Raw genomic sequence first — 14,054 nt, forward strand, 5'->3', positions numbered from 1 at the left:
GTCATATGGTAGTTCTATTTTTAGATTTTTAAGGAATCTCCATACTGTTCTCCATAGTGGCTGTATCAATTTACAGTCCCACCAACAGTGCAAGATGCTTCCCTTTTCTCCACACCCTCTCCAGCATTTATTGTTTGTAGATTTTTTGATGATGGCCATTCTGACCGGTGTGAGGTGATACCTCATTGTAGTTTTCATTGGCATTTCTCTAATGATTAGTGATATTGAGCATCCTTTCACGTGTTTGTTGGCAATCTGTATATCTTCTTTGGAGAAATGTCTATTTAGGTCTTCTGCCCATTTTTGGACTGGATTGTTTGTTTTTTTGACATTGAGCTGCATGAGCTGCTTGTGTATTTTGGAAATTAATCCTTTGTCATTTGCTTCATTTGCAAATATTTACTCCCATTCTGAGGGTTTTCTTTTCATCTTGTTTTTGGTTTCCTTTGCTGTGCAAAAGCTTTTAAGTTTCATTAGGTCCCATTTATTTTTGTTTTTATTTCCATTTCTCTAGGACATGGGTCAAAAAAGGGTCTTGCTGTGATTTATGTCACAGAGTGTTCTGCCTATGCTTTCCTCTAAGAGTTTTATAGTGCCTGGCCTTACATTTAGGTCTTTAACCCATTTTGACTTTATTTTTGTGTATGGTATTAGGGAGTGTTCTAATTTCATCCTTTTACATGTAGCTGTCCAGTTTTCCCATATGCTATGTTATCATTAATAAATCTAAAACAAATGGAAATTTAATGTAGTAGATTAATAATAACATACAGCTGTATCTTGGCATTTATTCTTCCACTCTCTGCTTTTTATAATAGATTTTTCTATAACTTCTCAGATAATTTCCTTCTCAGAGGGTGAGATTTTGGGTGATACACTTAAAACACTGGGGTCAGTCAGGACATACTGCTGTCACTTGCCATTGTGATTTTGTTAGTGTGAAATGATTTTCCCTTTCAGTATAAGGCTCTGGAGGTACCATGAAATCAATTGAAAATTCTGTAAAGGAAATGAAGCCCTGAATTATTTCAGACAAGCTAATATAATTTAAAATGTGTATTTTATACTTTTTCTTAAAGTAATTTTGCTACATTAAAAATTTAGTGTGATAAGTAGCAAAACTGACTGCTTATTCTAGTTTTAGTCATAACCTCATTACTCTCAGTCGACCATTGGTTAAATCACTTAACGCTCTTGAACCTTGGTTTGCTGAAACCCACACAATAATTTATCTTTCTGGTAGTAAAATGTTGAAGACTTTTGTTAGGAGAAGGTGCCTAATGGCATGTTAGATACATTGAAGCAGTGAGTGTATGTGGCCAAATTATAACTGTTCCCAAGCATTTCCAGAGGTGAGCAAAGATGAAGCAAGCCTAGAGGGTGCTGCTCTCATCCTCTGAAAACTCCTAGCTAAAAAGAGCAATCTCAGGAGGAGGCTGGCAAACCCTTTTTTTGACTGTTTTCTATATACCAGACACGATGTTAAGCACTGTATGTGTATAAATATATATATATATGTATATATGTGTATATATATATATATATTTTTTTGTCCTATTGAGCAACATTTTAATATACATTGAGGTGGTTGGCATTTTCCCTTTTATAGGTTAGGAGACTGAGATTTACACAGATTGATAGGAAATGGCTTAGAAATGGTGGAGCCAAGGACACTACATAATGATCAAGGGATCAAACCAAGAAGATATAACAGTTATAAATATATATCAGCCAACATAGGAGCACCTCAATACATAAGGCAATTGCTAACAAATATAAAAGAGGAAATCGACAGTAACACAGTAATAGTGGGGGACTTTAACACCGCACTTACACCAATGGACAGATCTCCACCCAGAAAATTAATAAGGAAACACAAGCTTTAAATGACACAATAGACCAGATAGATTTAATTGATATTTATAGGATGTTCAATCCAAAAACAGCAGATTACACTTTCTTCTCAAGTGCACACGGAACATTCTCCAGGATAGATCACATTTTGGGTCACAAATCAAGCCTCGGTAAATTTAAGAAAATTGAAATCATATCAAGCATCTTTTCCGACCACAATGCTATGAGATTAGAAATCAATTACAGGGAGAAAAACGTAAAAAACACAAACACATGGAGGCTAAACAATACGTTACTAAATAACCAAGAGATCACTGAAGAAATCAAAGAGGATATCAAAAAATACCTGGAGACAATTTGCAACAAAAACATGACAATCCAAAACCTATGGGATGCAAAAAAAGCAGTTCTAATAGGGGAGTTTATAGCAATACAAGCCTACCTCAAGAAACAACAAACATCTCAAATAAACAATCTAACCTTACAGCTAAAGGAACTAGAGAAAAAAGAACAAATAAAACCCACAGTTAGTAGAAGGAGAGAAATCATAAAGATCCGAGCAGAAATAAATGAAATAGAGAAAACAATAGCAAAGATCAATAAAACTAAAAGCTTATTCTTTGAGGCGATAAGCAAAATTGATAAACCTTTAGCCAGACTCACCAAGAAAAACAGAGAGAGGACTCAAATCAATAAAATTAGAGGTAAAAAAGGAGAAGTTACAACAGACACTGCAGAAATATAAAGCATCCTAAGAGACTACTACAAGCAACTCTATGCCAATAAAATGGACAACCTGGAAGAAATGGACAAATTCTTAGAAAGGTATAACCTTCCAAGACTGAACCAGGAAGAAATAGAAAATATGAACAGACCAATCACAAGTAATGAAATTGAAACTGTGATTAAAAATCTTCCAACAAACAAGAGTCCAGGACCAGATGGCTTCATAGGTGAATTCTATCAAACATTTAGAGAAGAGCTAACACCCGTCCTTCTCAAACTCTTCCAAAAAATTGCAGAGGAAGAAACACTCCCAAACTCATTCTATAAGCCCACCATCACCCTGATACCAAAACCAGACAAAGATACTGCAGTAAAAGAAAATTACAGACCAATATCACTGATGAATATAGATGCAAAAATCCTCAACAAAATACTAGCGAACAGAATCCAACAACACATTAAAAGGATAATACCCCATGATCAAGGGGGATTTATCCCAGGGATGCAAGGATTCTTCAATATACACCAATCAGTCAATGTGATACACCATATTAATAAATTGAAGAAGAAAAACCATATGATCATCTCAATAGATGCAGAAAAAGCTTTTGACAAAATTCAACACCAATTTATGATAAAAACTCTCCAGAAAGTGGGCATAGAGGGAACGTACCTTAACATAATAAAGGCCATATACAACAAACCCACAGCAAACATCATTCTCAATGGTGAAAAAGTGAAATCATTTCCTCTAAGATCAGGAACAAGACAAGGATGTCCACTCTTGCCACTATTATTCAACATAGAATAGACATAGAATTGGAAGTCCTAGCCCCGGCAATCATAGAAGAAAAAGAAATAAAAGGAATACAAATTGGAAAAGGAGAAGTAAAACTGTCACTGTTTGCAGATGACGTGATACTATACGTAGAGAATCCTAAAAATGCCACCAGAAAACTACTAGAGCTAGTCAATGAATTTGACAAAGTTGCAGGATACAAAATTAATTCACAAAAATCTCTTGCATTGCTATACACTAACAAGGAAAGATCAGAAAGAGAAATAAGGAAACAATCCCATTCACCATTGCAAAAAAGAGAATAAAATACCTAGGAATAAACCTACCTAAGAAGGTAAAAGACCTGTACTCAGAAAACTATAAGACACTGATGAAAGAAATCAAAGATGACACAAACAGATGGAGAGATATACCATATTCTTGGATTGGAAGAATCAATATTGTGAAAATGACTACACTACCCAAAGCAATCTACAGATGCAACACAATCCCTACCAAATTACCAGTGGCATTTTTTACAGAACTAGAACAAAAAAACTTAAAATTTGTATGGAGACACAGAAGACCCCGAATAGCCAAAGTAGTCTTGAGGAGAAAAAACGGAGCTGGAGAAATCAGGCTCCCTGACTTCAGACTATACTACAAAGGTACAGTAATCAAGGCAATATGGTACTGGCACAAAAATAGAAATATAGATCAATGGAACAGGATAGTAAGCCCAGAGATTAACCCCATGCACCTATGGTCAACTAATCTATGACAAAGGAGGCAAAGATATACAATGGAGAAAAGACAGTCTCTTCAATAAGTGGTGCTGGGAAAACTGGACAGCTACATGTAAAAGAATGAAATTAGAACACTCCCTAACACCATACACAAAAATAAACTCAAAATGGATTAGAGACCTAAATGTAAGACCGGACACTATAAAACATAAGAAGAAATCACATAAATCACAGCAAGATCTTTTTTGACCCACCTCCTAGAGTAGTGGAAATAAAAATAAACACATGGGACCTAGTGAATCTTAAAAGCTTTTGCAAAGCAAAGGAAGCTACAAACAAGACGAAAATACAACCCTCAGAATGGGAGAAAATATTTGCAAATGAATCAGTGGACAAAGGATTAATCTCCAAAATATATAAACAGTTAATGCAGCTCAATATTAAAAAAAAAAACCCAACCAAAAATAGGCAGAAGACCTAAATAGACATTTCTCCAAAGAAGATGTAGAGACTGCCAACAAACACATGAAAGGATGCTCAACATCACTAATCATTAGAGAAATGCAAATCAAAACTACAATGTGTTATCACCTCGCACCAGTTAGAATGGGCATCATCAGAAAATCTACAAACAACAAATGCCGGAGAGGGTGTGGAGAAAAGGAAACCTTCTTGCACTGTTGGTGGGAATGTAAATTGATACAGCCACTATGGAGAACAGTATGGAGGTTCCTTAAAAATCTAAAAATAGAACTACCATATGACCCAGCAATCCCACTACTGGGCATATACCCAGAGGAAACCATAATTCAAAAAGACACATGCACCCCAATGTTCATTGCCACACTATTTACAATAGCCAGGTCATGGAAGCAACCTAAATGCTCATCAACAGATGAATGGATGAAGAAGATGTGGTACGTGTATACAATGGAATATTACTCAGGCGTAAAAAGGAATGAAGTTCAGTCATTTGCAGAGATGTGGATGGATCTAGAGACTGTCATACAGAGTGAAGTAAGTCAGAAAGAGAAAAACAAATATTGTATATTAATGCATGTATGTGGAACCTAAAAAATGGTACAGATGAACTGGTTTTCAGGGTAGAAATTGAGACACAGATATACAGAACAAACGTATGGACACCAAGGGGGGAAAGTGGCGGCGCGGGGTTATGGTGGTCTGATGAATTGGGAGATTGGGATTGACACATATACACTAATATATATATAATAGATAACTAATAAGAACCTGCTGTTTAAAAAAATAAATAAAAGAAAATTCAAAAAAGAAATGATGGAGCCAGTACTCAAGTTCAGATCTGGCTAATTTCATTCTCCTGTCCATCCTTCATTCTTTGGTCCTCCCTACATACAGACAGAAAATACTGATATCCTCTATGCTTCTTAATGGAAAATATGACATAAATTCACGATGTTCTAATCATTACCTCACTACCTAGAGTATGTGTGAATGTGCTATTTTTAAGGATTGCCCCCCACCCCGACTTTGTCTGCTTGTAATATTTCTGCAAAGGAATACAGTAGAAAAATAAGCACTATATAGGTAACTTGGGTTGTAATGATGTGAGTGGTGCAAGTTAGTTAAACATTTTAATACTTAGATATTTTTCTTCTATAACAAATGTCACCTTTATCAAGTTGTGCAATATTAATCACTTCAGTATCACTAAAGGAGCTAGGTAAATCTACAATTTAACAGTTTGCCTCTGAGCAATGTTTCCTATTTAATTTAGCATGTTCCCTTTTCTTAGTAATGTAAAGCAGGCCTCAAGAAAGAATAGTTTCAGAGGGCCAGTACTTTTTAGAAGTGGTATAATTAGTATTCTATATGCCATTAGATTTTTTTTAATCTTGTTGCATACCAAAAAAAATCCATGGAAAAATTACATAAAGTAAAATATTGAAGCAAATTCAGGTAAAAAAATAATAATACATGGCTGATTCATTTTGTTGTGCAGTGGAGGCTAACACAACATTGTAAAGTAACCATACGCCAATAAAATTTTTTTTTAAATAATACAAAAATGGAGATATAACAGCCTGCTTATATGTATTTAATTTAACATCAAAGTTTCAAATAAAAATTGGCTTGTGTTTTTAGAAAAAAACATACTGGATGTAACTGAACTACTGTGTCTTGAATCAAGTCCAAAATCCGTCTCAAAATATCTAGGGTTATATTATTCAAGGTCAGATGATGTTGATTTGAAAATCTCTCTGAGTATAGAATAAGAACCAGGTGAAATACTGGAGATAAAGAATCTGCCACGGTATTGGTCTTATACCTTTTAGGTCATCTTCTCTATGAAAACTTCTCTGATATTCATATTCTCTCTCTCTCCTCACATATCCACACACATTTATATACATACATATCAGAAAAACCTACCTAACTCCACATGCATGTATATGCATATTTTTAAAAGTCATTTATTAATTGTAGTATAACAAACATAACTTAAGTAACAGTTCAGTGAATGTTCACAAATTAAATGTATATGTGTAACCACAACCTAGGTCAACAAATAGAATATTACCAGCCCTCCAGAGCTTCCCTGCCCACTTCCTTGATTTTTGCTCACTGTTCTTACAGCTAACAGCATACGTTAGCTTTACCTATTTCTGAATTTCATATGAATAGAATCATACAAAATGTATTATTTTGTATATGGTTTCTTTCACTTGTTTGTTATTTGTGAGATTTGTTCATGTTGTTGTGAGTAATACTATTTCATTTATTTTAATTGACGTATTGTTTTCCATTATGTTTATTTATCTATTCTACTCTCGATGTACATTAGGGTTGCTTTTGGTTTGGGGGGTATTATGAATAATGTTGCTATGAAAATGTACGTATATATACATGTATGTATTTTTAGATATATGTATGTATGTATGTGTATTGGGCATGTAGCTAAGAGTAGAATTACTGAGTCACAGAGAACGTATACAGTCATTTTAGTCAATACAAGTTTCCACAGTGGTTGAACCAAGTTACATTCTCACCAGCTGTGTGTGAGAGTTCCAAATCTGCTACTTTCACAATGCATTATCAGTCATTAACCATTTTCGTAGATTAAAATCACATTGTGACTTTAAATTGCATTACCCTGATGATGAATGAACTAGAGAAGGTTTTTGTATATGTTTATCAGGCTTTTACATATTCTCTTTTGTGAAGTGCCCATTCAAGATTCTTTTTCCATTTTTAAATTGGGTTTGTCCTTCCCTATTAATTTTTACAAGTTCATTATATATTCTGGGTATTAGTCCTTTTTGGTAAGATCTGTTAAAACTATATTCTCCCACTCTGTAGTTTACCTTTTATAATCTCTTAATGGTGTTTATGAGAAATAGAGTTCTTATTTTAATGTAGTCCAGTTTACCAGTCTATTTTTATAAGTACCTTGTGTCCTATTTAAGAAAATTCACCTAACCAAAACACAAACAGGTATTTTCTAGTGTTAACTTTTAGAAAAAAAAAGTTAACCTTTCATTTTTATATCACCAGTGCATCTGGGACAGATTTTTTTATTGTGGGATGTAGGGGTCATTTTTCCATATGAATATATATTACTGAAAAGACCACCGTTCCTCCACTCTCCACTATCATATTTGTCATAAGTCATAAATCATATGTCATGTGTAGGTTTGCTTATGGACTATTTTGGTCCTTTCTTCTATTTGTTTATCCTTGTACCAATATCGTACTATCTAAATTTCTGTAACTTTTGATCTGTAGTGTATCTTTTTTTAAGATTATCTTGAATATCCTTGACTTCATTTCTACATAAATTTTAGAATCAACCTGTTAATATCAGCAGCAACATATTCTTTTTTAAAATGGTGAGATTTGTATTGGAATTGCCTTGAATCTATATATCAATTTGGGGATATCAAATTGGGGAGAATTGGATTCTCACAGTAAATCCTAAACAAAATATTTGCAAATATATTCCAGCGATATATAAAGAGGATGAATATCAAGATCATGTTGGGTTTATTCAAGGAATACAAAGGTTGTTTAATATTAGAAAATGAATCAATGCAATTCACCATGTTAACAGAAAAAAAAAGCATCACATAATCTTCTCAATGGATGCAGAAAAAAATATTGGATCAGCTTCAAAATTCACTCATGGTAAAAATCTTAGCAAACTAGAAATAGAAATGAACTTCCTTAATGTGTTAAAGAGCCATGTTGACATCTTTCCTGATGCTGAGACTGGAACAAGAACATATCTGCTATACCACATTTTACTGGAGGTTCTGGCCAGCAACAAGGAATCTAACCAACTAACTCAGACTTTTCACTTAGTGGCTTCTGTAGAGTGGCAGTTCAACAAGACAAGTGGCAGCTGCCAGTCTGAAAAGTGGCAGAGTGTCATTTCTACTGTAGTTTATTAAAGTCGTAACAAAAGAAAGGGACATAGCCCCCACCTCTAGATTGGAGGAGTGTCAGAGAATTTATCACCACAGATATACCACACATTCGTACATGTTAGGAGCTGTTTATTTTTCACAATAAAACTTGAGCTCTAGGTTGGCTGAGTATAATCTGATTCATTAATTTGCTTCCTTGGGGTCTTCCTGGGCTGTGCTCTATTGTTTTCATCATGGAATGTTGCTATAAAGAATGTTGTGGCAAGATTCATTCTTTTCCGACTTTACAGCCCAATTGGGTTTTGTTTGTTTATTTTGCTTTTCTCTTTTCGCTTGGCCTAATTGCACATAGATATACACCTTCCTTTATTTTAAGGGAAATATGTCCCTCAGACATATTTTATATACATATTTGTATTCCTTTACTATATATCCAGATGTATTATATACCCAAATTTTAACAAAATTTTATTTATTGTATGTATATATATCCAAACTTTTATACAAACTTTTAAATATCTATCAAATATATACATTTATATGTGTGTATGCATATAGACATATACGCCCATACTTTTAACCTATATTTTAAACTTCTATTATTTTGCTATATTTTCTCAAATCCCTTCTTTCTATGTTTTCCACAAATCTCTTTTTATCCTTCTTATAATGTGAGTATCAGTGGTTTTATTTATCTTACTTAGCTCATTTATCTATTCCTTGAGTTCTTTTCTTAGAGGGGAGGGAGGAGTGTATTGTCCTTAATTTTTAAATTTTTTCTGTGGTTTTCCTGCTTTGGATATGTATTCTTAAGTTTGCAATATTCCTTTCCTCCTTTTAATCAATGTATTTGCAGATATCTCATGCTGCTGCTGCTGCTGGCTCTCCTCCCTCTCCTCTTCCTCTACCGCCTCTCCTCCTCCATTGGTACTTTTCTTGAATGGGTGTGATGGAGGTTTCTTTATTGACTGGCAGAGGAGACAGCTGGCAGTTTGAAGTTTGATCTCATTTTTGTTCCTGCCTGAGGTTGTGAACATTTTCTAGATTAGCAGAGAGATTTTCTGGCTTATAAGGATGTCAGGCATTTTGAGTATGATCCTTTAAATAGGCAGTGTAGATCAATATAGTTTCTGTTCCACATTACCTTACCAAGAACTTACTCTGTAAAGATGGTATATCAGGATGCTAAGTAAAATGTAGGTCTCCTCTAGGGCTGATATTACCATTCCAAGAAACAGGGCATTGGTTTACTCCTCAGAGTGAACCCCTATTTTGGAAAATCCATGCTCTACCCACCTGTCTCACCCTCACCATGATTCATTATGGGGTTATGGATGTAGTCGATTCTTGTTTTCTTTGATATTTTAAACTTATGCTAACACCTTGATTTCCTTCTACTTTTCAGATGCAGCAGCTGTTCCATGAAAATTATGAACACAATCGGAAGGGTTATATCCAAGACCTTCACAACAGCAAAATCCATGCAGCCATAACACTTCATCCAAACAAAAGGCCTGCCTACCAATACAGGCTTCATAATTACATGCTTAGCCGCAAAATTTCTGAACTTCGCTACCGCACCATCCAGCTCCACCGGGAGAGCGCTCTGATGAGCAAGCTCAGTAACAGCGAAGTGAGCAAAGAGGACCAGCAGCTGGGAGTGATGCCTTCTTTCAACCACTTCCAGCCTCGGGAGAGAGATGAAGTGATAGAATGGGAATTCCTGACAGGGAAGCTCCTTTACTCAGCATCTGAGAACCAGCCTCCCCGACAGAGCATCAGCAGCATCCTGAGAACAGCGCTGGATGACACCGTCCTACAGGTGATGGAGATGATCAATGAGAATGCCAAGAGTAGAGGACGGCTCATTGACTTCAAGGAAATTCAGTATGGCTACCGCAGGGTTGATCCCCTGCATGGGGTGGAGTACATTTTGGATTTACTCCTCTTATACAAAAGACACAAGGGGAGGAAACTGACTGTGCCAGTAAGACGTCATGCCTATCTTCAGCAGTTGTTCAGCAAGCCTTTCTTCAGAGAAACTGAAGAGCTAGATGTCAACAGTCTTGTAGAGAGTATTAACAGTGACACTCAGTCATTCTCCTTTATATCTAATTCATTAAAGATATTATCTTCTTTTCAAGGTGCCAAAGAAATGGGAGGGCACAATGAAAAGAAAATACATGTTCTTGTCCCTCTCATTGGAAGGCATGACATTTTCTTGAGATTCATGGAGAACTTTGAAAACACTTGTCTTATCCCAAAGCAGAATGTAAAGCTGGTCATCATCCTTTTCAGTAGGGATTCTGGCCAAGATTCCAGCAAGCATATTGAGCTGATACGAGAATATCAAAACAAGTACCCTGAAGCAGAAATGACCCTGATCCCCATGAAGGGAGAGTTTTCCAGAGGTCTTGGTCTTGAAATGGGATCTTCCCAGTTTGACAATGATACTTTGCTGCTATTTTGTGATGTTGACTTGATCTTCAGAGGAGACTTTCTCCAACGATGTAGAGACAATACAATTCAGGGGCAACAGGTGTACTATCCCATCATCTTTAGCCAGTATGACCCAAAGGTAACCAATGGGGGAAGTCCTCCCACTGATAATGACTTTGTCTTCTCAAAGAAGACTGGATTTTGGAGAGACTATGGATATGGAATTACCTGTATTTATAAAAGTGATCTTCTGGGTGCAGGTGGATTTGATACCTCAATACAAGGCTGGGGACTGGAAGATGTAGATCTCTACAATAAAGTTATTCGATCTGGCTTAAGGCCCTTCAGAAGTCAAGAAGTGGGAGTGGTGCATATTTTCCATCCAGTTCATTGTGACCCTAACTTGGACCCTAAGCAGTATAAGATGTGCTTAGGATCCAAGGCAAGTACTTTTGCCTCAACCGTGCAACTGGCTGAACTGTGGTTGGAAAAACATTTGGGTGTCAGGTACAATCGAACTCTCTCCTGACAGTCCAGGCAACACATATTGCCTTTTTAAAGGGGAGTTTACCTCATTGTTGGTTGTTGTTATTTTTATTTTATTATTGTTATTTTTATTATTATAATTATTATTGTTATAATTTTATTTTGTTGTCCTGGTCTTAAACTACTCTTGGTTGTCTTCCAAAGGGTGTTTGTTGACCTCAAACAAGAAGAGTCTGCGGTTCACTGATATTTCAGATTTCTACTGAAGTCAATAGGTATATTACTTTTATATATCTTTGAGATTGAGATTGAGTTAAATCGTGGCAATCATATGACTTTTGAAGCTCATTCGTCATGAGAGACAGCTTAGAAGAATGTTCTCTTGGAGCTTAAAGATGCAATATCGACTTTTCTTTCGTTTGTCAAATTCAATGTGATACGAATATTTACTGGTGAAAGGTACCACAAAAGTGCTTTATGCTTCCTATGGGGAAGGGACTCTGTAACATAAACTTGAGTTTTGTAATTTATACAACGACTTAAATATATAGACAGTAATTTTCTTCATCTTTAGAATTTTTAAAGGAAATGAACACTTATGATTGTATGTTTATTTTTTAAAAAAAAGTTTTAAAAATTGAGGAGTTTGTTCCACAAGCAACCGGTACTGGCTACCCTGGTCTTATGACAGTTATCTGCTCCTCACAACTGTCTGCTATAAATGCGAATGAATTTTATTTTCTCAAGGAAATATGATTTAATTAAATATTCATGTACATTTTAGAAGCTTTATGAAACAATGTCCTTCATTTGCTGGCAAGAAGATAAAATATGACAGAACCTGGTTATTTATAATAAAACACAGGTATAACAATATTCTTTTTCAAAAACACTGAAAAATTTGTGTTGTTTCCTTTTAGTCAGTCATATTTGATGTATTTCTTAATGGTCATACTCACCAAAACATGCTTGCTACACAGGCTGGAAAAGTTAATATGGAATTATGGGCATGATATTTGTATCAGTATGCTTTAAGTCCTAGCCTTCATTAAGTGATTAAAATGAGCAGTTTTTTAGTCAGTAATTTACAATCCGGGGGAAGTATTCCTCTTCAATCTCATTAGCTTTGTGATCAAACTGAACCAAGAACAGGTCAGAAACGGCTTTTAATATGGATTGGTAGATGGCTCAAAGATACAAAAATAAATGCGGAAATTATAAATATAAAATTAATTTTACAAAAATAATACTGCAACTTATAAAACACCTAGGAAAATGTCATTTAATTTCATATATCATTCTTTCTCAAAACTGAATCAGTGGTGCCCAGTTTGTAGAAAAATATAATCTCATTCAAGAAATGTAAGAAAAAATGAAAATCTGTACAAGAAGCTCTTATGAAGGCATATTTTTTAAATTTCATTTTGTAAATAGGTAATATATTTGCATAGTTCCAAAATCAAAGAAAAATTTTAAATGTCTACAGCTATCAGTCTCACTCTCTATTCACTCAGATCTGCCCTCAGCTGCACATGACTACCATTTTAGGTGTATGTATGTTTGTGTGCATGCTTGGCTAAAGTTTCATAAGCAGAAAAGACATGTATTTATTTTTTCACTCTTTATACACAAAATGTAGCACTTTGTACATACTGTTCTACACTTTGATTTTTTTTCACAAAGAACACTAAAATTTGCATCAAAATTGATTTGAAAGCAATTGTAAATTGTTACTATTCTTTGGAACTGAACGCCAAGAGGCCATATAGCCTTTGCCTTAGTAATGGGGTTTCTTACATGGTAACACTCTCTTTTAGTGAAGACATTTTAGGGACTTCAGAAAAAATAACATTGCTTAATATTGTGACGAATATGGCACTTTCCTTGACTGAAACATGTAATCTTAATAACGTAAGGTTCATTAGAAAGGAATTCATGGCACTTTTATATGTTAAAAGTCTTGACAGGGCCAACATTTCAGAGTTGATCTCTGCTCCAGTGTTGTCTCTGGCCTTCACAAACCCATTCTTATAGCTATTTTCCTACATTATGTTCTTAGCTCTTTTATTTTCCTTACAGTAAATATATTAATATTCAGTAAAGATAGTCATTTGGGAAGATCTATTACTAAATAATAATTATTAATGATTTTATCAATGTAGAAAAGAAATCAGGGTCTGTTCTTTTCTTTAACTTAGATAACTGAAATAGCAGAGAGTTTTCCTGAGGAATAAATGCAAAGGCCTCGTTTAAAACCCCCCAAGTGTTAGAGAGTCATGAGGCACCTGCCCAGGGATGAAGTGGCATTCTCTGTTATACTGATGAAATTTTGCTGATGAAACAAGGGAATGCAGAGATCTCATTTGAACTTAATTACACACATGCACGCTATACTGAAATTAATACAAGTGCACTTAAATTCTATTTTACAATTTTGCATTAAGCTTTTCTATGATTTTTTTCAGGTACTGCAATATTTCTTGACTGAAAATTTATCGAAATGATACTAGTAAAATTAAGAGTGTTTTTCTGTCCATGTAGTGTCTATTGCTTAAGGTTGAAGGGCAACACAATGTGAACGCAGCCTGAAGCACAGTATGTGTACGTTTTTGGCTTCAC

General features: G+C 35.0%; 1 protein-coding gene across 1 annotated transcript in view; it reads left to right on the plus strand.

The window, feature by feature from the left end:
• The window catches only part of CHSY3 (chondroitin sulfate synthase 3), a 311,496-nt gene extending 299,163 nt beyond the window's left edge, over nt 1–12,333 (plus strand). Inside the window, exon 3 of the mRNA XM_024122152.1 lies at nt 9,916–12,333. Coding sequence (XP_023977920.1) covers nt 9,916–11,478 — 1,563 coding nt within the window. The 3' untranslated portion in view covers nt 11,479–12,333. The remainder of the gene's footprint in view (nt 1–9,915) is intronic.
• Nucleotides 12,334–14,054: the final 1,721 nt, after the last annotated feature.

Source organism: Physeter macrocephalus, chromosome 8 (genome assembly GCF_002837175.3).
Source record: "Physeter macrocephalus isolate SW-GA chromosome 8, ASM283717v5, whole genome shotgun sequence".
NCBI lineage: Eukaryota > Metazoa > Chordata > Mammalia > Artiodactyla > Physeteridae > Physeter > Physeter macrocephalus.